Genomic DNA, 24,101 nt, shown 5'->3' on the forward strand with positions numbered 1-24,101 from the left:
AGTCACCACGACCTGTCTGATTTCATGCAACAGGTGGAGGCAGTTACGGCAGCATCCGCACAAGGGAGGCCCTGGAACCCCTGCTGTGTCCGGGACAGCTGCTGGGCCACCGCTACTGCTGTGGCTCTATCGATCCCACAGATCCCACCGCAAGCATAGAGCGCTCAATTAAGTAAAAGAAAATCTTAAAAAAAAAAAAAAATTCACAGCTACCAAGAATCTGATTTTAGGTTTTAACTTCTTAGAAATTATTTTTGAACTTTTCATTATGAACCTCATCAAACAGAAAAGTCGACGATCCAATGAGTAACTGCACACATGCCTCAATTTAGTAACTATTAGCACTGTGTCATGTATGCCTTCTGTGATTCCATCGCAGAACAACTCCAGATAAGTTATCCCCATTCGGTTCCTTCACCCCTCAACCTCTCAACATGCAGCTCCCGAGAATTAGGACATTCTCTCCCCTAACCAGAAGATCATTACCGCACCTCACACAATTAACACGAATTCCCTAATACCACCTAATTCTTACTTTATGTTCAGATTGTCCCAGTTGTCTTGCCCACATGCCTTCCGTAACTGTTTTGGGGTATTTTTTTCCCAACCAGGATTTGATCAAGGATCCCATATTGCCATTTGGTTTTTATGCCTCTTAAAACTTTTAACAGAGAATAGTTTCCTGTCCCTTTTTTGATAACATTTTTTGAGACAATGAATCTGATTTCTAAAAATAAAACCCATCAACTGATTAGTATACAAATCATATACATCTATAATTCTCAAACAGATCTGAAACTCAACATCTCTCTGGCCAGCATGTTTCCTCCTTGTAGCCAAATTTATAGGAATTAAAATAATCAAGAGGTTGCCTTGGTAACAATAGAATTAGAACAAAGGAAATAAATTTTATGGTTCAGATGTTTAAAGATAAAACGCTCTGATGGGCCTGGTGTGCCCATCTTCTTTCTCCACAAGTTTGTTTTTTTTTTTTTTTAAAGATTTTATTTATTTATTCAACAGAGAGAGATCACAAGTAGGCAGAGAGGCAGGCAGAGAGAGAGAGAAGGAAGCAGGCTCCCTGCTGAGCAGAGAGCCCGATGCGGGACTCGATCCCAGGACCCTGAGATCATGACCTGAGCCGAAGGCAGCGGCTTAACCCACTGAGCCACCCAGGCGCCCTCTCCACAAGTTTTTAACCAAATTCTGTGTATTTGTAGTTTACTTTTTTTTTAAGATTTTATTTATTTATTTGACAGAGAGCACAAGCAGGGAGAGCGGCAGGCAGAGGGAGAGAGAAAGGCTCCCCGCTGAGCAGGAAGCCCGATGCAGGACTCAATCCCAAGACCCTGGGATCATGACTGGAGCAGAAGGCAAAGGAAGGCAGATGCTTATCCGACTGAACCACCCGGGCACCCCTGTAATTTACTTTTTTAAATAGCTCCAATTTAGATGCAACATAGAAATTGTTTAGGGGCGCCTGGGTGGCTCAGTGGGTTAAAGCCTCTGCCTTCGGCTCAGGTCATTATCCCAGGGTCCTGGGATCGAGCCCCTCATCGGGCTCTCTGCTCAGCAGGGAGCCTGCTTCCTCCTCTCTCTCTGCCTGCCTTTCTGCCTACCTGTGATCATTCTCTGTCAAATAAATAAAATCTTAAAAAAAAAAATTGTTTATAAATGCTCAAGTGCCAGATTGAGAAAGTCGTGTGTTCTTTTCCCCACTTCCAAAGGATATGATTATGCAGTAACTGTTCTTTGGGGTCAAAAAATTTGCTTTCTTTCTTCTTTATTGTCTTCAATGTGTAAAATAATCAAATGTCACAATACAAGTCATCATAACTGATCAGAATACTAAAAAGTAAAAAGACCATAGAAACACAGCATTTTACAGTGAGGAATAGCCCCATTTTACCCAAGGAAAACAGAGGCAAAGAGCCACACGGAACTGTGGTAGCGGGCCCAGCACGGGCTCCAACAGGATTGGTGTTGGCTGGCTCTGGTCTTTACTGCCTTGCTAGCCGCCCCCTATGGGTGAGGGGCCTTATTCAAAGGCAAACAGCCCGTGAGGAGGATCTTGATAGCCCCATTTTCAGACCACTGCGTTCTCAGGGTATTTGCAAATATTTAGTACTGTTATTTGGGACCCCGGGTTGTCATCTCTTCCCCACTATTCTGGAAACACTACTTTTTCAATGCCTTTATCTCTTTTCCTATTATGCATAGTATTTCCTATTATGCATAGTCTTTTCCTATTATGCATAGTCCCAATCAACAGCTTCCTGAAGATGCCCACGACAGACTCGATGCTGTCCAGATTTCTCTAGAAAAATCGACAGAGCCGTTTTCCTGATGTTAAAATGTGTTATATGGGCTCATAATTCCATTTTCCTGAAGTCCCTGAAGACTGTGAGGTGAACTCATTCCCATCCTACAGATGAAAACAGTAGGGTGCCTGTGTGGCTCAGTAGATTGTCTGCCTCCGGCTCAGATCATGATCTCAGGGTCCTGGGATAGAGCCCTGCATCGGGCTCCCAGCTCAGGAGAGAGACTGCTTCTCCCTCTCCCTGCTGCTCCCCCTACTTGTGCTTGTGCGCTCTCTCTCTCTCTCTCTAATAAATAAAATCTTTAAAAAAAAAAAAAAAAAAGATGAAGAAAATAGAGGAGAGTCACAGCAGCGGCCGACCCCAAACCCCACATGACCCAGGAAGTACAGCAGAACCCCGTCCTCGCTCCAGCTGTGACCATGACCCTCCTTCCCCTGGCCAGGGGCAAGGACATCAGCTGCACACTAGTCTCAGGATGCTTCCTTAAAAATGATAGGCCTTTCCCCCCCATCCCTTTTTCCCTTTTTCTTTAAAAAGGGAAATTTCGCACCCAGATTTGTTTTGTGCTATTAGTTGAGGACTGTCTTCTCTGGCTACTTTATGTGTTTGCCTGACTTCCCCCGTGTACAGCCATCTGTTGCTCTCCTACAGCCCATAAAGTGAGCGTGGTGTCCTGTTTAGCATCTGTCTGGAACGTAGTAGTGGGACAGGAGTGGTGGGACCATTATCGGTGGGGGGACGACGGCGCCACAGAAAACCCGGTGCGTGGTCAGGCTGCTCTCTCCCACATAAGCAGTCATGGCTTCAGCATGCACGTCAAGAACCAGAGCCCGTGCACCTTCCACTGAGGATAGGCTGTACACTGTCACGGTGGACTTTAATTCTTAAACAGGAAACGCATTCTCTAACGGGTATGTTCCTACAAAGCCATTTCAGGAAAAACAAAATAAAGCCTTCTCTTTTTAATAATTGATCCATTTGACCCCACATGACCTTCAGGGTGTGAACAGCTTCTGCAAACATTTGGGCAAAGGGAGGGGAGGACATCAGAAGGGTCTCAGTTTCTTGGCGACATTGAGGTCCAGGTACTCATCCAGAAAGCTGTTTGCAATCCCCAGGGTGCCTAGGACCATCAGCAGAGCCAGACTCCCCAGACTCAGCCGGAAACCGGTGATCCTACAAGAAAGACACGAGGCAGAGACATGGTAACCAGTGCAGCGATGATGGGAGGCGTTCGGGGGTAGGCTGCTCACCGCTGGCACCTCCCAGAACTTCAAACGCTTTTGCCATTTGAAAATTTGGATTCATCACATGAATTTAAGGGGATGCCTAGCCACAAAGCCATCCTTTGCACACTCAAAGGATGGTCACGCCTGGACAGGATTGTTTGCTTTGCGGCTTTTTGGAGATTGTGCGCAATCCTTGCAAGGATTTCCAGTGTGGCAGCTGCGAGCGCACACTGAGTGCCCAGTTTGTACTTGATGTTCCCGTCTCACCCCTAGTTATGCAAGGCCTGGGAAGAAGGGTCTTGGGCCACTCAGATCACTTGTGCAACCACGACCATCGGGGCCCTAATAACCTCAGGAATGCACAGTTAATTCGACGCCACCCAGCCTCTCTTTTCCTAAGTGTCACCCAGTTCATAGTTTCTCCTTACCTTTTTTTAGCTGCTTCCGAATATCCCCAGAAATACTGGTGACGAGCATATATGTACACCAGACCCAGACAAGTAGCAAAAACTACAGAGAGGAAACAGAGAAGATATGGAATGTGATGGCGGTCTCTCAAAACGTGGTATGACAACTGAGAAAATGCTCACAAAATGTACACATGTCCAGAATGCACCAATAGCTCTGACAAAAACAACTTAATTTTTTTAATGGGTAAAATATTTGAATAGACAATTCATATAGGAAGACAAACAAATGTACCAATAAGCACATGAGAATTTTTTGCAACATTATTCAACATCATTCAGTATCAGCAAACTGCATCTTAAAACCACAAGGAGAGGATACCACCGCAAACCCACTGCAATGGCTAAAATTTAAACAGACCAACAACACAAAATGTTGGCAGTATTGGTATCCTCATACGTTATTGGTGGGAATGCAAAATAGTACAACCACTTTGGGAAAAGTTGTGGTAGTTTCTTATGACCCAACTTTTGGGTCCATTTTTTACCCAACAATTCCATTCCTATATATTTATCCCCAAAGAAATGAAAGCACATGTCCATAAAAAAACTTGCACAGAATGTTTATTGCAGCTTTATTCATAATAGTAAAAAACAGGAAAGAGCCCAGAAACCTACCAACAGGAGAATGGATAACCAAACTGAGATAATCATACTACAGAATACCATGCAGCAATGAAAAGACACGGATACTTGCAACAACATGGTGATTCTCAACATTTTTCTGAGTGAATGAAGCACGGTGCAAGAGTAAACACTGTATTGTTCCCACGATGGCAAGTTCTAGAATGGGCAGAACTGAACTATGATGAAAAAGACCAGAATGGTGTTTGCTTCTGAAAGGGCCTGACGAGGAGGGGCAGAAGAAAACTTTCTAGGGACACCTGGGTCCCTCGGTCAGTAAAATGTCCAACTCTTGGTATCCGTTCAGGTAATACTCCCAGGGTTGTAAGATCAAGCCCCACACTGGGCTGCATGCTAAGCATGGAGTCTGCTTGTCCCTCTCCCTCTGCTTCTCCCCCTTCTCGCAGATAGATCGATAGATAGACAGATAGATAGATGGAATCTTTTAAAAAAAGAAAAATTTTGAGTGGAAGTCATGTCCTGTATCTGATGGGCACACACTTCACACTTGTTAAAACTCATGGAATGGACCATGTATGATCTGTGCCTTTCACTATATAGTGTGTAAATTTTACCTTAAAGAAATGTAAAGTGTAGCATGATCTTCTGTCATCTTGTCCCACAAAAAAAAAAAAAAATCAATATTTTCCCTGCCATCAGGGACCCTCTCTCTTCCTCAGCACTCAATGGATGGAAATTGCGAGAGCCCTCTGGCACACACTTGGAGTCTATCTTTGGGGCTCTGAAATCCTGAATAAAATTAAATTCCTTATTTTATTAGATCACAAACATTTTCTTTAGTTTCTACTCTACACCGAGCAGAGTCTAAGGATTGGGGTCAGCAGTGAAATAGATACAAGCTCCCTACCTTTACAGAGTTTATCATCAGCAAAGACAGCCAACAAGGAGAAAACTTAGAAGAACATCACAGAACTGAAAGTCCAGGGAAGGAAATGAGGCAGGAGGGATGGAACAGCGGGGGCGGAGGAAGCATCCCTTAGAAAGGGGTCAGGGAAGGCCTCCTGGGGGGAGGACGCATGCCTGGGACCTACAGGGGAGAAGGAGGCGGCCAAGCGAAGAGATGAGATGGCAGGGGTCGGGGGGCAGCTGGTATGTGAGGGAGGAAGTGGACAGTTCCTGAAGCAGACTACAGTTCTGAAGCCTCCGCACCAAACCCCCCATATAATGACTTAATTCCCTCGAAGCCAATAAGAACTATTCCAGGCAATTAACAGGCAACTTAAGTTTTCATGAGGAAGAACAATATTATGACAGAAAATCCTTTTCTGATAGTGGCTTCATTCAGCCCATTACAGTGACATCCAAAGGGTCAAATAGCAGAGACTGAGTCCCATTATCAAAGGCAGGTTTCTTATTAGTTGTTAATGCAGTCTTACCTGACAAGGAACAACCGCCTTCATTCATGCCCTCAGGGGACAAAAATGTGAGTTGGAATAGAGTTAAGAAGTCTCTCTCTCTGAAGGACATTTTATCTGAAATTCCTCAGTTGACAGCAAAAATTACAAGAAGACAGTCAAGGAGGTTGCCTTTGAAAGCCACTGGATTGGGGTTTAGTGAAATCTTAGCCATCAAGTGTCAGACCCAAATGAGATGATGAAAGTTAGCATAAAGCCAAAGAGATTGAATTTCTCCAACTCAGATAGCCAGTGCTGCTCTGACCCTGTTAAAGAAACAGGCATATTTGGGTTAAGGCTTCAGCTCGCCAAGGATATTTCCAGATGTTTGCAGAGCAGCTACACACAGGAACACGACAGCCTTATGAACTCAAGGGTACACGTGTTATTGAGAAAATACCTACAGTTGTACTTGAAAGCCAGTTTTCTCCCACACTGATGAATGTTAAGTTGAGCAAACTACGTAAACTGTGGGTTTGTTTCCTCATCTGTAGAGTAGGCATCAGTTACAGAACCTACCTCATAGGAAGGTTTCAATTCTATCTATCCTGTCCACGGGATGGGTTTGAAGATGTAAAACAGTACCTGGCACGTAGGTATTATAGATAATAATAGCTATGATCATTAGGGTGAACTCTTGCAGAGAAACTGGAATTAAGGAATCAGAGTTGAAGACCAAGATCATGTCATTTTCATCTGGGAATGCCCAGCATGCGGTTTGCTCCAAGTTGGTTTTCTTGTTCTGTTTTGTTTTTGTTATTTGTTTTACCGAGTTAAACTGAAATGAAGCCAAAGTTAGCTTATCTGCAGAGCAGTGCTCTTTGATGCACAGAGACATGGATTATTTTCTTTAAAACAATTTCCGCAATCAGTCGATGTTTGGTGGCACATCTGTTCCTTAATGGTTCTAAGAACCACAGTCATCATTAGAACAGAGTCGATCCTATTTTAAAATTACCTTGATTGAAATACCATCCAGCCATCCACAACGTAATCAGAAATATGGGGTAAAACTCCACACAGTTTTGTCTGCAAGAAAAAAAAATATAAAGACACTGGTCATTTTTTTTTTTTAAAGATTTTACTTATTTATTTGAGAGAGAGACAGAGATAGCACCACCGGGGAGGAGAGGGAGAAGCAGACTCCCTGCTGAGCAGGGAGCCAGATGCAAGGCTGGATCCCAGGACCCTGGGATCATGACCTGCGCTAAAGGCAGAGGCTTAGCCAACTGAGCCACCCAGACGCCTCAGACATAGGCTATTTTATGAGAAAACTCAACCTGAAAACATTATGCTTTCATCTGGAGGTAAATGTCTAATCTCTTCTTATAAAAATAATATAAGAATTACATAAAAACTTAGATGTCTTTTCATGTCAAATGAGTTTCCCAAGGTAAGACTCAAACACTGCTTAAACCTCAGATCCGGGCCAAAAATCACTTTCCAACATGTAAGCTGCCAGTAGTTGGAATGAATTTTAGCTCTTTTCCAAAAGACAGACCTTAAGATGGTTCTGATTCTAAGCCCAAAATTCATTCCACATCTCTTCTAAAGAACCCAGAAAATAACAAAATTTATATTTATCAGATCTCTTCCCAAAAATTCTTACACACTCATTGCCTTCCACTTGGGTTACCCAGCAGTTAAAAAACACTCTTAAGTAATTCCCCTAAAGTCTCCTGAATGGAGTATTCTTCATTCCCATTTTACGGAGGGAAAAAATAAGTCCCGATAGCACAAGCTGACCATGCCTTGCAGAGAATCAAAGGTTCTGTGTTACCGCCAAATTCCAAAGCCCTGTCCCAATATCAAGTCAAATTGCCTCTATTTATAGAAAACTTGGACAGAAAATCTGATACTATTTTAAGCAAAAAGGAACAGTTCTCTGAGAACTATAATTCATCTGCACCTAGCAAAGAGAAAAAAAAGATGAATTATACTCATCCTTCCCATGCTGCACCCCCAAGGGATCTCGGCTAGGTCGGCTGTGCTCCTTGCTGACACTATCACAACCGGAAAGAACTCTACTGTCATTTGTGATGTCCTGAGTTGACCCCGGTGGGAGTGGCATAGTGTAGAGAATCCAAAATGATTCCACATTATTCCTTGAAGTTTGTGTACGCCACATTATGAGACAATCGGCCCAGAGATAGTTGATACTCATTCTTGAAGACCTGGATCTTCTAGCCGAGGTCACCATGAGGGGCTTTATTTTCTTAATTAAAAAAAAAAAAAAAAAAGGTTTTTTATTTTATTTGGCCACCAAGATGGCAACATAGGGGGCTCTGGAACTTCCCTCCTCCCACGGATACCCTGATTGTACAGATTATTTCCCTCTGAAGGAAACCCGAAAGCCAGCTGAGTGACTCCTACAGTGGAGACAAGGAGAAGATACCCACGCTGAAACGGGTGGGCAAGGCTGAGACACACGCTTGCATGCACCGCCCCCCAGCACAATGCCATACCAGCAGCTTCTCCCAGAGGACCTCACAGATAGCCTGCCAGCTTTTAAGACTCCTGCTTGAGGGCTGGGCCCTCAGAACCCCTAGCTCTGAAAGCTAATGGGGCTTGCATCCATGGGATTTTGGGGAAGGACTCTAGCAGGACAGTGGGATGATCCCTCCCTACAAGGGCTTTCCAGCAGGGGTTGTGTCCCTCACCTCCCTTGAGGCTCCAGGAAGTGACCCAGAAGATAAGCGGAGGGGGTGTTGAGGTCCTGGGTGAGCAGGGCTGCTTAGGAGCCATTGAGATTCCGGCAAGGGTGTAACTGTAACTGCATTTGGGCTCCCTGAAGGCGGAGCCTGGAGTATCTGGGCAGTTCTGCTCCCAAAAAACGAGTCCCTTTGTCCCCTCCAGGCAGTTAGTCACTGTCGGTATCACCCTAGTCTCAGGTCCTAGCCGTGCTCATTATCCATTGCTCCTCCGGGCCCCACTTGGGCTGCCCTGCCTTAAGCCCTAGTCCCTCTGAAAGGAGGCTCTGTCCCTGTCTTAATATCATATATCAGAGATAGACGGTCAGCCATGGAGCCCAGCTATATGGCGATGGTCTTCCTTGTAGCTGCCTACTGAGAATACCAGGTCCTGCCTCGCTGACACACCTTGCGTCCTGTTCTACCCGTTCAGTATGACCTCTTCCTGCACCACCCCAATCCAGCATGCGACCATGTCTTTCCGCCACCACAGTTAAGGGTTCATGCCTGGATGTGTCCCAAGATAGCTCGTTCACAGCAAGATGTCCACAAACACTGTTCAACTCAAGGGGACCAAGTTCGGAAACTCTGTTTTTAACGATCCTATCGGTGACTAATTATAGTTACATTGACAAGAAAACTAAACTGGAAATAATTCCCGGTCTCTTTTGGACACGAAAGCAGATATGGTCTGTCGTCTTACTCTAGGTGATCCTCAGGCAAAGTCTCCAAATGCAACAGAAAACAACTGGAAGCAGCTGTGTCCATTCCCCTTCATGTGGGAAGGGACGGAGGTAGCCCATTATGGCCACTGAGGGACTGTCCCCTTTCCCGCATGCCCACACTGAGGGAAACATGTCTGTCTACTCGTCCCTGGTTAGAGCCCTCTCTGCTCAAAAAATCTGTGCTCTTTTGATAGTTAAGCTTCCCATAAAATGATTGGGGGAGAAGCTTTTCCTTTGTTATAGGCAGAGTCACTGTATGGCTCAAAGTCTACCCAGGGGCAATGACAGGAAAAGTCTGTTAGGAAGACAGTAGTGTGACCAATCCTTCTAGTTTGCCCTAGACTGAGCGGGATTTCAGAACATGGGACTTTGAATTTCATAACCAGGATGGTCCCAGCTACATTGTCTCAGTCCGCCTAGACCTGAGGGTTTCCTGGGACACAGAACTTTGGGTAGGAAAGCGCCAGACCAACCGGAAGGAGCTGGTCACCAGAAAGGACGACCCGAAGAAGCCTATGAAGATTGAGTCATTTTCGGTTCATGCCCAACTCCGAGGGAGTCTAGCTGTGGGGCCCCAGACTTGTGGCCACTCCAGAGTCCCACTGGACTGGAAGGCAGCAGTAGTGAGTACAGTCCTGAACTAAGTACCATTAGCTCCTGTCTGTCATGAACTGTATTGCTCAGTTCACCTCATTTTGGAAAAAAGAACCAAACTGAGGCCTGACAGCCAAACTGAGCAATTCCTAAAACACGGGTATCCAAATTTTGTTGACTGTACAGTTCTCCTGGTTGCATAACCCCATTAAAAAGCAACAGACAGACACATGTCCTCCTATATGTAGCAGAGGTAGTGAGCTGGCCACAAAGATGGCATGAAGTTGGTGTTGCACACCCAGGGACCCGATGCCCGGCTGTCCTGGAGTTGGGCAGGGCCATTTCCTGCCATTGGAAAGAGAAAGTAAAATATGTCACCTCTGAGCCAAATGGTCAAGAAGCAGGTGTGCCAAGCTCCCTTCCCTCCCACACTGGCTGAGTGGGGAGAGCTCTAAGGACAAGGATGGGGACAGACCCTTTAGATGGACAGAGTGTAGGCCTCTCAATGGCCATGTGGAAGGCTGCTCCACTAGGAACTCCACACAGGACCCTACATGACCAGGACACACACTTCTATTGTGTTAAACCACCAGGAATATGGGGCTGATCCATTAGCCCAGCTCATAAAATCAACTGGAAAAGAATATCATCTACATGATAAAACACACACAAAACAGAAATTAAAGAACGAGATTTTAAGAGCAAATATTAAATCGAAGCTCCCAAGATTCCTCACCCTCCCAGCAGATTACTTAGTGTCCCCTCAGGTCATGATCTCAGGGTCCTGGGATCAAGTCCCACGTCAGGCTCTCTGCTCAGCTGGGAGCCTGCTTCCCTTCCTCTCTCTCTGCCTGCTTGTGATCTCTGTCTGTCAAATAAATAAATAAAATCTTTAAAAAAAAATAAGTGATCCACATTAATTATAACCCCAGTGTTGCAGAATACCTGAAAATTATTCTTTGTGAATTTTCCTTTCTCCAGAGTTTTTAGACATACAGTAAGGCCAATAGTTTGAAACTCTAAATTTCTGTATTTGAATTAAAAATGACTATAAAAAAGTAAGTGAAACAGCAAAAACAAAAAATTTACAGATATAGTGGGTAAGAAGAGTGTAATATTTCTAAAGAGTACTCAGGTTCATGATGAATGGGTTACTTGTGACAGGCTAATTCTGGAACAGAAACTGAATAATTCAATATTAAGCAAATAGGGGTGCATTCAAAGAACTAAGTGAGAGGAAATTCTACTATCTTACCCAGCACTAAAGAAACCATTGTTGGGACATTACATCTACTTCCAGACTTCAGGTTTAGAATACGAAAAATCTTAGTCCAAAGAGAACAACCAAACTTTTTTAATGATTGGGGGGGGAAGCTAAAGAATTATTACAATGTAGCCTCAAAATACAGAAGATGAAAGATACTTAATAATGGTCCCCAAATGTATGAAAAAGAGTGGGGTCATTAACAGCTATTCCGCTCTTCTGATGAGAATAGAATCAGAGGGAATGTACTTAAATTGCAACAAGATCAAACTATTACTTGGATCTGCTTCTTAGATTTATAAAATCCTTCAATCTAAAGGGATCAAGATACTCAAATTAGATGAGATAGAATTTCCTAAGCTTAGCAATAACTGGAAGGAATGGCCCTTGTTGAAACTATACTTGATTTGTTCACAAGTTTAAAAATGTATTCCAGTAAAAGATGCAAAATTCTAGAGAGAGTCCTCTTTAAGACCCTTCCTGGAAGAAGGAAAGAGGAACTGAATGGGGATGAGGCCCTGGGCTAGTAATATGGGTAAACCGGGAGCCATAATAATCTCTGCTCGGCAAATGAATATCCAACCTGAGGTGAGCTTGAGATAGGAAATAGGTACTTCCTTCTGGTCAGAGGGACCTTGAAGTGGTTGTTAGGAGATGTCAGTTTCCACTTAGAGATAGGATTAGTCCTAACACCAAACTTAGGACAAAGTATCAGGGAAAAAGACAGCATATCTGATATAGCTATGACCCTAAGACCTTTAAGGGAGGCTGAAGGACTCAATGTCCTTCAGGAGAAGGTCCAGGAGAGCCAGAAAAGAAAGTGCTTTTCCTCTCGGGGATTTGCAGGACTCAAGAGAGCCTACCCTTGAAGACAAGAATAGCCAAGCAGGCTTTGGGATGACCGCGTTATCCCAAGGGATCCTGCCCTAACCACCTCAGATAAAATCAAAATGGCTTCACTAGCAATGAATCCAATCTGATTTGGCCTGATATACTTAAACCTTATAGTCTACATGAAGACTTGGTCTAGCGCAATGGAACATCTAAGAAGAAATTCAGGGAAGTGAATAGGTCATCCTCACTCACCCTTCAGAGAGCACTCAGGACAATTACCACTATGCTCTTAAAGGTATTTGATGACTCCTCACTCCCTCTGCCCCACTTATTGGCCATTATTCTTTAACCCCTCTTCATTCTGCCATGATTAATTAAAAAGAACAAACAAAACACTTCTAACAAGAAAATTAAGTGTGTATACTTTTTTTTAATAAACAGCAGCTTAAGAGAAATATTCCAAAATGGCATCCAGCTATAGAAAAGAGAGAGAGAGGCGCCTGGGTGGCTCAGTTGGTTAAGTCTCCAACTCCTGGTTTCAGCTCAGGTCAGTGTTGTGAGACTGAGCCCTGGGACTAGCTCTGTGCTCAGCACAAAGTCTGCTTGGGATTCTTTCCCCCTTCCTCCTCTTCTCTCCCTGCTTCTCCTCACTCCCACCCCCACGTTCTCTCATTCTCTCAAATAAATACACAAATATTTTAAAAAGAGAGAGAGAAAGGGGAGAGAGCAATAACTTGAAAGAAATTAAATTTGTGGAAAGGGTAAGTACAAACAGAACCAGAAGCAGCCCAAGGACTGAGCATGCCAGAAGCCCAGCACGTCCCAAGAGAAAGTTCTTAGATGACAGAAGACAAGGTAGGAAGATGTGGAATTTCTTCCTGTGAAGAGGTTTATAAATAGTACAGTGTCTCCTAAACTTCAAGCATTAATATATCACTGTCAAAAGTTTAGCATCTCCATATAACACTATTTTTCTATAAATCACCTATTTTTTTTTTTAGTTAAATTAGGGAGAATGAAATTTTTATGACTAGAAAAAGAATATCACTTTCTAAATAAAGTATAAAAATAAATCCCATGAGAACAAAATTTGCCAAGTTCTCATTAGATGCTGTTGATTGTTGAAGGCTCAGAGCACAAGACCCTCTCTCTGTCGAAGAAGAGAATGGATGTTCAAGAAGTGTTGAGAGCACATCACGAGGGCTCCGTGCTAAACGTGACAGACTGAACCCATGTTTACTTCTTCTCCCTCCTGAAACCTCACTAAAATGCCAGTAAAGGAAAAAAAAAAATAGATATAGAGTCATCGAGAACAAGGAGAGTGGGAGCAGACATAGCAGTGGAAGAGAGATGTTAGCAAATTTCTGAAGAAGGACAGCCCTCAGGGGAACAGCGGCTGAGCTGACAGAGTGCAGACAGATGAAGCCTCAGTGCCTGCAGAAGGACGGACCAATCAAGACTAAGACACTGCTCATCCCAGAACCCCAACAGGCTCAGGAACTGGGGACTCCGGGTACCTTTGAGGCTAAAGGCTGAAAGGGAAGAACTGGTTGACAGACTCTAATAAGGAGTGCTTTGCTCCCCTCCACCTCTGAGCCCCACTCCTACTTCCCCATCCCAGGACAGGGGAGCTCTTTTGCCTAGAGAACCCCAACCAGAGAATCGCAGGGGGGTCCAGAACAAAATTCTGTGCTAGGAACCATGGGCACCTACATACTGTGTAGAAGAAGAACCTTCCTTCCTTCACCCGGCACACTTTCAGGTTTTTGGAAGTAAGACCTGTTGTACTCATCCTCCTCCCTCAGCCCGCACTTGCCTGTCCCCACAGGGGGCTTAAGAGTTTTCTCGAAAGAAACCGAATGGTCCCAGAAAAGGAACCTACAGATACTGATGTTTGGAGCTCTCCCAAAGAAAGCTGCCGACGATCAATCACCCTCTGGCGAAGCTGCCTAACTCAGGAAGCCCCACCCATGCACACGGAGTTCCCCGATCATTTTCTGACACTCTTTATTAAACGGGCCCATCAAGAACCACTTGACTTTTGAGTAAAGCTTCTAAGATCTCCTTTGCTCAGATCTCTTTGCTGGACCCTTGTCTTCTTGATTTCTAAGGCTGGTTCAGTCCTTGTTCCTCTTCTCTCCTTTACCTACACCCACTCCCTTAAAGAGGTCTTTAAAAAAAAAAAAAAATTCTTCCAGTGTCGTGGTTCTAAATCTTCTTCGTGTGCCAGTGAATTTGTATTTCCAGCTCAGATCCCTCTGCCAAAATGCAGATTCGTGTATCCACCTGCCTGCTGTCTCTCTACCCAGATGTGTACCGTACCAGGCTGTTTACAATGCAACAAGAAAGGATCCAAGCAGCGTAGTGAATGACAATGCTGACAGCCTCTCCTTAGCTGTAGCGTAAATCACATCTCGGGACTCAAAATGTCAATCAGAATCACCTGGTCTTCCCCTCGAAGCTGGTCCTCCTGCTGCCTTCTCTCTCTCGGTTGTCTCTCGGGACGCTCAGGCCAAATCTCTGAGGTCGTTCTTGACGCTTCTCACACTCCGTATTTATTATGTCAGGAAATTCTCTTGGCTCTATCCTCAAAACATATCCAGAATCTGACCATTTCTCACCATCTCTACTGCTACCTCCCTGGTTCAAGGTAGCCTCCTAACCGAACTTCCTCCTTCTACCAATGCCTCATATAGACTGTTCTCAGAAAAGCAGATCAAGTGAACCTTTGAAAATATAGGATGGTGTTACTCCTCTGCTCAAAACCTTATAAGGACTTTCTGTTTCTCTCAGAGGAAAGCCAAAGTCCTCACAAAGGCTTTTAAGGCCCAACATGATCCATCTATTAGCTTTCTAACTTTACCTCCTACCACTGTGTCAGCTCCTTCTCTCAGCCACAGACTTCCTTGCTCACCCACCAGGCACATTCCCACTTAGGGTTTTTGCAATAGTTACTCCCTCTGCCTCAATAGGCTTTCCTCTGCATGTTCACACGGCTAACTCTTACCCGCTTCAAGCTTTTGCTTGAGTCACCTCTCGGTGGGGTCCACACGGAACAACCTAAATAAGAACCCGCCCCAACTCGCCCCCCAGCAACCCATCCCTATGCTCCCTTACAGTGCTCTCCTTTTTCCTTTATTCTTTAACACTTACCCCCTCTTGCTTAATATAGTATTTTCTTATACTATTACCTGTTTCCTTGCCATCTTCTTTGACTATAAGGTGAACTTCAAGAGGGCAAGGATCTTTGTCTAATTTTTCCACTGGTATATCATAAGCTACTAGAACAGTGTCAAGTATATAGAGGTGGTCAACAGATATTTAATGGGCAAATAATACATAAAAATGAAAGACAGAGGCTAAAATCAACAAATAAGGAGGAGCTTGGAAAAAACAGAAATGATACAAGAAGTTTAAAAAATATCATAAAAATCCTCAGATATAAGAAATTAAACTGTATCCATAAAACAAAAAGGGATGATTTAATAGCAGCAGTAATAGCTAAAGAAAAATCAAAGAATAAAAATTAATTCTTAGAAAGTAAAACTGATATCTGAATTTTTTAAAGGTTAGTAAACAGAAGTTCCAGAAATTTCCCAGAAAGAGCAAAAGTCCAAGATGAAAAACCAAAGATAAAAGAAAACTAGGTGACCCACCCAGAGCTCAACATACAATTCATGGAGGTTTTAAGAATAAAGGAACAGAGAAAATGAAGAAGAGGAAATTCAGGGGAAAAGATATTTTTTAAAAAATTCTAGAACAGGGGGACGCCTGGGTGGCTCAGTTGGTTGAGCAGCTGCCTTCGGCTCAGGTCATGATCCCAGGGTTCTGGGATCGAGTCCCACATCGGGCTCCTTGCCCCGCAGGGAGCCTGCTTCTCCCTCTGACTCTGCCTGCCATTCTGTCTGCCTGTGCTCGCTCTCGCTCGCTCTCTCTTTGACAAATAAATAAAATCTTAAAAAAAAAAAAAATTCTAGAACAGGAAGACATGAGTTTTCAGTCTGTAAAAAAGTTTTATGTAGGGGTCAGCATAGTAAAGACAAATGCCTCTCAGTCAGCACAGAACCATAACATCTTAGGACATTGGGATGAGAGGAAGATTCTAAAGCCTCCACGGTTTCCAAAGAACCAGGAATTAGAATGGCACAGAACATAACGACAATACCAGTGGAAACTAGAAAATAATAGAAGAATATTTTCAAAATTCGGAGAGTAAGGATTTTTAACATAGAAATATATGTCCAGGGGCACCTGGGTGGCTCAGTGGGTTAAGCCGCTGCCTTCGGCTCAGGTCATGATCTCAGGGTCCTGGGATCGAGCCCCACATCGGGCTCTTTGCTCAGCAGGGAGCCTGCTTCCTCCTCTCTCTCTCTCTCTCTGCCTGCCTCTCTGTCTACTTGTGATCTCTCTCTGTCAAATAAATAAATAAAAAAAAAAAAAAAAAAAGAAATATATGTCCAACCAACACATCAATTAGCTGTGAGGCAGAGTAAAAGCATATTTTGAAATGTAAAGTCTCAAAATCTGACCAACTATTCAAACCTCTCTCAGCAAACTTCTGCAGGGTATGCTCCACCAAAATGAGAGAAAACCAATAAACAGGAAAATAGGAGATCCAGGAAAGCAGGCAATCCAAATCAGGAGACAATAAGGAGAATTCCTGGAATGATGACAAAAACTCCCACAATGACAACGTGTAGCAGGTTTAAAAAGCATCCTCCAGATTGAAGCAGAAAGATGGAAGACTCAAGCAGAAATGATCCAAGGCGGGAAAAAATGGTATTACTGGTATAATGTATTTGAATGTACTAAGAGAAGAGTTTCAGTTCTCTTCAAGATTTGAGGATGAAACTAAGCAAACAAATAAAGACACAATCATTAACCCCAGATAAAATGAAAAATTTCACAAGAAAGAGCTGAAATCATTACATACTATTTGACTCAAGTCTGAACATTACTTAGTTAATTATAATAATATAAACATTGGCTGTCGGTTTAACTCAACAAAGTGATGTCCCTGTACTGGAAGGGGGAGGTAAGGAAAAGAGGAAGTGGAAACACATGAAATTCTTTCTTCCATAAAAGGAAGCTAATGGATACTGTCTAAAATTTATTAATCAATAAATAGCAGTGAAAGCATAATGTTTAGAAATATGGAAGTAAATACCAAAAGTAGTAGTCAGAAGGGTGCCAATGGTTGTCTCTGGGGTTGGATTGGCAGTAAGGAGAGTTATTTGTTGCTTTCAAACTTGTAATGTCACTTTATTTTCAGGCCACATACATGTATTACTCTGATAAAAAATAAATATTGGAGGGTGGGACATATCGGCACCAAACCAATGCTTTCCACTTGACATAATCATAAAGATTCAAAGACAACCGAAAGGGAAATGAGTCTCTCACCATGTCATTCAATGTTACTGAAAATCATATCTTGGGCATAAAGTTTCAGTCAAGTAAGAGCTCAGGCTCTGGAGATCTGCTGTACAACACTGTACCTCTACAAACAATAATATTTTATACATTTAAATTTTTTAAGAGGGTATATCTTGTATTACATATTCTTACCACAAGAAAATTTTGTTGAAAAAAAAAAAAAAACGTGTTTATGCACCTCTTAAAATGATCTCTTCTATTAACATCCCACAATTTCAAGCCTGGGGAATAATCTGTGCAATTCTTTTTTTTTTTTTCTTTAAAGATTTTATTTATTTAGTTGAAAAAGAGACAGTGAGAGAGAACATGAGAGAGCAGAAGGTCAGAGGGAGAAGCAGATTTCCCGTGGAGCAGGGAGCCCGATGCAGGACTTGATCCCAGTACTGCAGGATCATGACCTGAGCCAAAGGCAGTTGCTTTACCAATTGAGCCACCCAGGCACCCAGTCTGTGCAATTCTTTTGAAGCAAAGAGATGGACAAGAGAACAATGTTGTCAGCTCAAGGATCATGACTTGCCCAAAGTGATTCAAGATGGAATAAAAAGCCAAATAATCCAATCATCATTAAAGAAATCAAATTCCACAGTTGAGATTTTTTCCCACAAGGAAAGCATCAGTTCAGATCATTTTACAGGCAATTCTAACAACTTTGAAGTAGCACACTCTCCCAATCTTACTAAAATTCTCTGAGAAAATAATTCTTAACTCATTCCATGAGACTAGTATAATCTTGGTATTAAAGTGAGATGAAGATCATATAAATAAAGGAAAATTATAGGCCCACGTTACTCATGACATAGATGAAAAATCCCGAAGTATTAACAAAAGAGCCGAGTGACACATAAATGGTGACACATGCAATGTTTCTAAAAGCACTTATTTGGGGGATGAGATCTAAAGGGAGCCCTAGCTTCTGTAGCAGCCAAACTCATGGTGTTTATGGTGGAACATTCTATGTGCATCTGAAAAGACAAGATGATCAAAATCACTACAAGTATGTGTGAAATGGAAAGTTTTCTCACTTTTACAGGCTTAGGATTTCAGGAAATGGTTTGTCTCTGTTTCACGTGGAAAGGTAAAATAAAGATAGGAAATTGATGTCATAGCTAATCCAGCTGGAGGCTATCGAAGTCTCAGAGTACTCAAGGGGCTCTTGAACCAAACCGCCATGCTTAGAGATATAGAGACGTCTTTCTTAAGATCCCAGCCTTTTCTATAAACGCACCCTCTAAATTCAAAATGTAGGTCAGTAGAGACTCCATGTGCTGGATGCTTCAAGCTTCAAGAATCATGAGGAGGGGTTTGACTGTGAAGTATGGTTTGTTACAATGGGATATCTTCTCTGCACCTCTTTGCCCGGATCAGAAGTCTCTATATGTGGTAGGCCCAGATCCCAGAAGAGTGGGGGAAGCGTTACTTACTGTGCACGAAATATTCTTTCAAACTCTGGTGACCCAGAGACTGCCGGAGGTGTAACTTTGTATTTTAATCTTGCCTTTCCCACATGCAAAGCAAAATAACCTGCAAGCATAGAGAGGGATTAACAATTAAAATGTAGCACATCACTGTTGATTAGGAAACACACAAATTTAAACCACAATTAGATACCATCACATACCTATTAAAAGGTTTAAAGTTAAAAAGACAAATCATATAAATTAAAAAAGAGAGCAGTAAGGCTAGCAGAGCAGCCAGAATTCTCAAACACTCTGGTGGGAATGTAAAATGGTACAATCACTTTGGAAAACCAAATGGGATTTTTTAGTTAGACATACATAGACCATATAGCCAGTCACTCCACTCCTACTTATTTCCCCAAGAAAAATTAAATCATATGTCCATATAAAAACTTATACACAAATGTGCATAGCAGCTTTATTCATAATAGCCAAAAATTAGGAACAACTTTGCAATTGTTAATCGTTAATTTTATTATCTCAACTACGCTAGGCCATGGTGCCCCACCGTTTGGTCAAACACCAGTCTAGATGTTTCTGTGAAAATATTTTTTGGGTGTGAGTAACATTCATTTCAGTAGAATAAATCTGAGTAAAGCAGATTACTCTCCTTATGTGAGTGGGCCTCATCCAATCAGTTGAAGGCCCACAGAGAAAAGACTGAAGTCCCCCAAAGAGAAAGGGATTCTGCCTACCCGCTGCCTTCAGGCTCCACGCGGCAACACCAGTTCTTGCTAGAATTTCCAGACTTCGAACACACCCTGCAAATTTCAGAGTTGCCAGCCCCCATAATGGTGTGAACCAATGTTTTTTTAAATAAATGTGTGAGCATGTTGTATTGTTCTGCTTCTCTGGAGAACCCTAACACAAATGTTGGTCAACAAACTAATGGATAAACAAATTTTGGTGTATGTGGTATATCCATATAATAGAATACTATTAGATAGTAAAAGAGAATGAACAATTGACACATGAAACAACAGGGATGAACCTCAAACATTTATGCTGAATGAGAGTAGCAAGATCAGAAGAGAACAGTACTGTAGAGTTTCACTTATATAAACTTCTCAAAAGTGCAAATGAATCCATAGTGACATAAAGCAGATCCGTGGCTACCTAGAGAGGGCAAGAGCCAGGAGGGAAGGTCACAAGAAAACTTTTGGGAACGATGCCTCCTTGCCTGACTCAGTTTCCCTACTATGAGATGATCATGACTTTGTTCTTCCTTGGCCACATTTGCATTAGATCATCCAGGCCCAATGCCAGAGTCGCTTGCATCTGACGACCAGCCCTATGAAGCTCACTGGCTTCCAGACCACACTTCCTCCTTGGGCAGTTGTTCTCACCTCCCTTCCTTATCACCCTAGCTTTGCCCCATCAGTAACTCTGGGCTCGAGGATTTCCCTTCAGATTATTTCTTCCGGTTTCGGTTCCCTACCAGTTCTCTCCAGGCGATCCTGGTCTCGCTTACTTTAGTACCTCCACATCCATTTCCCACTTGCTCGTGTTTCAAATCTAGTTTCCTCTTGCGCACCACGTTTCTAGCTTGTGTGACAGTCTCTGGCGTGATGCATTTCCTCCTGAGACCCGATCCTATCTCTGTTCTGACAAGTCAGTAAATAGTGAGCCTGGTTCAGTAAGGGCTCGCACAGCAGGCTTCTTCCCTCCCCCACGACTTCCTCTCCTCTACAAATAAACCATGGCTCAGGATTTAAACGCTGCAGCTGAACATCAAAAGTGCATAAATGCTCTGCTAGAGTCCCTCATTCAAAATGCTGTGGCATCCCTGAAGCCAGACAGAGCAGGGTGAAGCTTTGGGAAATGCAGGACTTGGCACAGGCTGCTTCCAGCCCTGGCTAAATCTTCACAAGTCAGCTTGAATCTGGAGAGGCCATTAAGTCACTTGCCTGGCTGGCGCCAAAAAGGAGACGTGTCTGCAGAGGGGAAATATGGCGGCCATTCTGTACCGTGCTGCCACCATGGCTACACGGCCTTGGAGAAAACACTTGGTAAGTCTTCTTGCTTCCGTCTGTAAGATGGAAACAGTGAAAGACGTGTGCTCCTTGATTTACACTGGGCAATGGGGCAAGAATATAGAGCTTCGAAATAAAGCCATGTGTGAAAGCTTTGAAAGTACCATCTTCCTCTGGTTCTCTATAGCACCTGGTCACGCCTGTCTGTCACAGGACAAACACAAGGAGTTTCCGGCAATGGCAGGGGTGTTTGAATGCTCCCCACCCAGCCCACCCACAGCCCCGAGAGGAAGGATTCAGTAGAGCCAGCATCTCCCTGAGGAGGAGAAGCCTCTTTCTGCTCTTCCAGGTCAGGAGCCTTAGGGAGGCCATGGCTACTGCTGCGATCACATGATGAGGATGGAAATGCTGGCAGCCATTTTATTTCCCTCCCTAACAGTCACCTAAAAACTACTTGGTGATATTCTCCTTTTGCTATGCCTGTCTTTTTCTCTTTTCTTCACTTTCACCAGAGGAATGCATGTATGCTGAGAGGCGAGAGGGGGGTGAGAATCGAGACCACCACCCCCGGTCCCACCCCAGCCCCAGCCATAGCTCAGCTTATTGACTGTGTAGCTGCCCCTCAGTCCAGCCAAAGCTTCTTTCTGAGGGCAAGCAGCAGAGGATGGGGACAGACCATGCTATGCCCCAACCCCAGGCCAGGCCCTCTGGTAGGCACTTCTCACCCAGCATCCTGCTTAACCCTCTTTGAAGAGGACACTGAAGGACAGAACATCCTGGCCAGGGGTACCCAGCTGGTAAGTGGCTGAGCTGGACAGATAGGGAACTGTCTGTCTTCAAAACCAGATCTGTTTCTACCATGATTCATGGTGTCCCTTCTCCATAAACACCAGACTTCTACAGAAGCAGCAAATTCTGTTCCTTCATGTCAACTAAACAGTGTGTCAGTAAACGTTCCCCATCTACCACTGTTAAAAAAGAGACAACAGGCTCAAAATGGAGTGATTAGCACTAAGCTGACATCACGGAACCGAGACTTAATCCCTCACTTAGTTACGGTTTCAACCTCTCCCGGAAGTGGAATCTTCCACAAATCAGTCTGGAATTACCAGGTTAGCACTAGTGAGGCAATGGGCCTGAGAGATAAATGCTATCTAAAAAAGGTGACCTTTGCCACAAACAATCCCCGTTTGCTAGCAACTTCCTTTTGTGCTCCCCTTCTGCCCTCTGTCTTTCATATTATACAGCTCTCCAGAGCTCCTCTCTATCTGCCGGATGGGATGCTGCCTGATTCAAGACTTGTTGAATAAAGCCAATAAGATCTTCACAACTTTCAGCTGAATTTTGTCTTCAAGTACCACCAACCACCAGGGCCCAGTTTCCTCTCCTCCCCACCCACTCCCAGCCACCCCCACCTGACCTCTGGCCACAGTTCCCCGCTGTCCCCTGCACCCACCAGCACACAGAAGCCTCTCTGTGAGGCTGACAGATGCTCTGGGGTGTCTAGTGGATCCAGTCCTGTGCTCTCTGCAGCACCAGAAGGAGGAAACACACAGGGTTGGTGTGTTTCTGGGGAGATGTGTGGGAACCAGCGAGGCCGCCGTGACCCAAGAGCCCCTTTAGTTGGCGAAAAACACCCTACTCTACTCTAGAATATGAATCAAACCACACAATGTGTGTCATAGTATCATATTTTCATAAATACACAAAACACACTGGTTAGGCAAGACCCTGAACATGCATGTAGACCTGGACTTTATCCAAAGCTGTGGTCCCTTCATGCTCTGGCCATCTGTGCACCCTGAGCCGGCCCCAGCTCTGCCTCCCCTTCCTGGGAGCAACACACTCAGAAAAATAAAGAAATATGCATGGTTGGTTCCCAGTCTTGCTCCCCAGTGTCCAGACCCTTTTCCCCATTTAGCATGTTAAGCTGACATCATAGATAAGATGATAATTGACCCTCCATGGAGCAAATGCTCTTTACATAACCAGCGAGTCGAGATGCCCAATGAGTCTACTGGGAAGGTGCTTTAAGATTTCGAATTCATCACCTAACCTGAAGCTCGTATTTCTGCAGATTTTTTTAAACCTGATCATCATACCTGCCATAGGCAGTTTATTTAAGAAACATTAATAAAAAATGAGGCTTCAAAAAATCACAGCTGGGGTCTAAAGCAGGTACAATGTTTCCTCTGGAACTATCCGAATTAGTATGGATAGCCCCCTTCCGTCAGGTTAGCTGGTGCATTTCTAAGGGTCATCTGAACTGGGCCGTGGGTGGTAACCACAAACATGGCAGAATTGCCAGGCTCAGAGAGCCTACCTCAGCCCCTTTGCAAGAACTGCTCCCTGGAATGTTCCAAAATCTCTCCCTCTGGGGAAGGAGATGCGGACGAACCAGGGTACGCTATGCCTTTTGTGGCCCCCACGGCCACCAGGAAGGAAGCATGAAACTCAAAAACCAGACCTCCCCCCCCCCCCCCCGTGCGCGCGCGCGCGCGCGCACACACACACACACACACACTGCCTGAGACTTACTTTGTTGACAGGCCGACAGGACTGAGACAGCAGCCAGCAGGATTGAATGCCCAGCCATCTTCACATGGAATGTTCTGGTCCAAGAAACTATTTGTTGAAATCCAGGGGCCAGTAGCAGGCACTTTCGACTTTGTATTGTTGACCTTCCTTATAAGGTAAACAAAGCCGGAGAAGGGGGGGAAAAAAAAAAAAGGACGAGTCTAAGGGCTGGGTGATCTTTGCCCTGGAACAGGAATTGGGACAGCAGGTCAATCTGGAGCTGCCAGTCACAGATCTTTATCTGGCTGGGAGCGGCCTCCGGAGCTTGCTGGAAGGCTCTCTCCTCCCCACCCCCACCTCCACCCCCCCACACTACAGCTGCAGCTCAGCCTTCCGGATTAGCCCTCCCCCAGCAGCACCTGCGGGAAGACCTTCTCAACCAATTCCAAACCAACTCTCCCTCCCCCTCTTCCAACCTCAGGACCCTTGAGTCTCTTCCCCAACTGCAAACGCTAGCTGAGCCCTTGTTCACTTCTGGTGGGAAAAGAGACGGAA

At 44.1% G+C, this 24,101-nt stretch overlaps 1 protein-coding gene across 1 annotated transcript; it reads right to left on the minus strand.

Annotated features, from left to right (window-relative positions):
• Window positions 1–3,268: 3,268 nt before the first annotated feature.
• MGST2 (microsomal glutathione S-transferase 2) lies at window positions 3,269–23,880 on the minus strand. Its single transcript, XM_059168430.1, has 5 exons — window positions 23,568–23,880; window positions 19,021–19,120; window positions 7,015–7,085; window positions 3,979–4,060; window positions 3,269–3,497 (listed from the first exon to the last, which is right to left on the minus strand). The coding sequence occupies exons 1-5, from the start codon at window positions 23,623–23,625 to the stop codon at window positions 3,368–3,370; spliced, it is 441 nt and encodes a 146-aa protein (XP_059024413.1). The 5' UTR covers window positions 23,626–23,880; the 3' UTR covers window positions 3,269–3,367.
• Between the last annotated feature and the right edge of the window lie 221 nt (window positions 23,881–24,101).

This window comes from Mustela lutreola, chromosome 1 (genome assembly GCF_030435805.1).
Source record: "Mustela lutreola isolate mMusLut2 chromosome 1, mMusLut2.pri, whole genome shotgun sequence".
NCBI lineage: Eukaryota > Metazoa > Chordata > Mammalia > Carnivora > Mustelidae > Mustela > Mustela lutreola.

Bases quoted from the DNA above. Each gene is read 5' to 3' on its own strand.
- MGST2 (XM_059168430.1), bottom strand. From the start codon at position 23,625: ATGGCTGGGCATTCAATCCTGCTGGCTGCTGTCTCAGTCCTGTCGGCC. The intron at 4,061-7,014 runs GTAATTTTAAAA...TCCTCTCTGTAG, and splicing joins TGGATGGTATTTCAATCAAG to TTTTTGCTACTTGTCTGGGT. The intron at 3,498-3,978 runs GTAAGGAGAAAC...TCTTTCTTGTAG, and splicing joins TCGGAAGCAGCTAAAAAAAG to GATCACCGGTTTCCGGCTGA.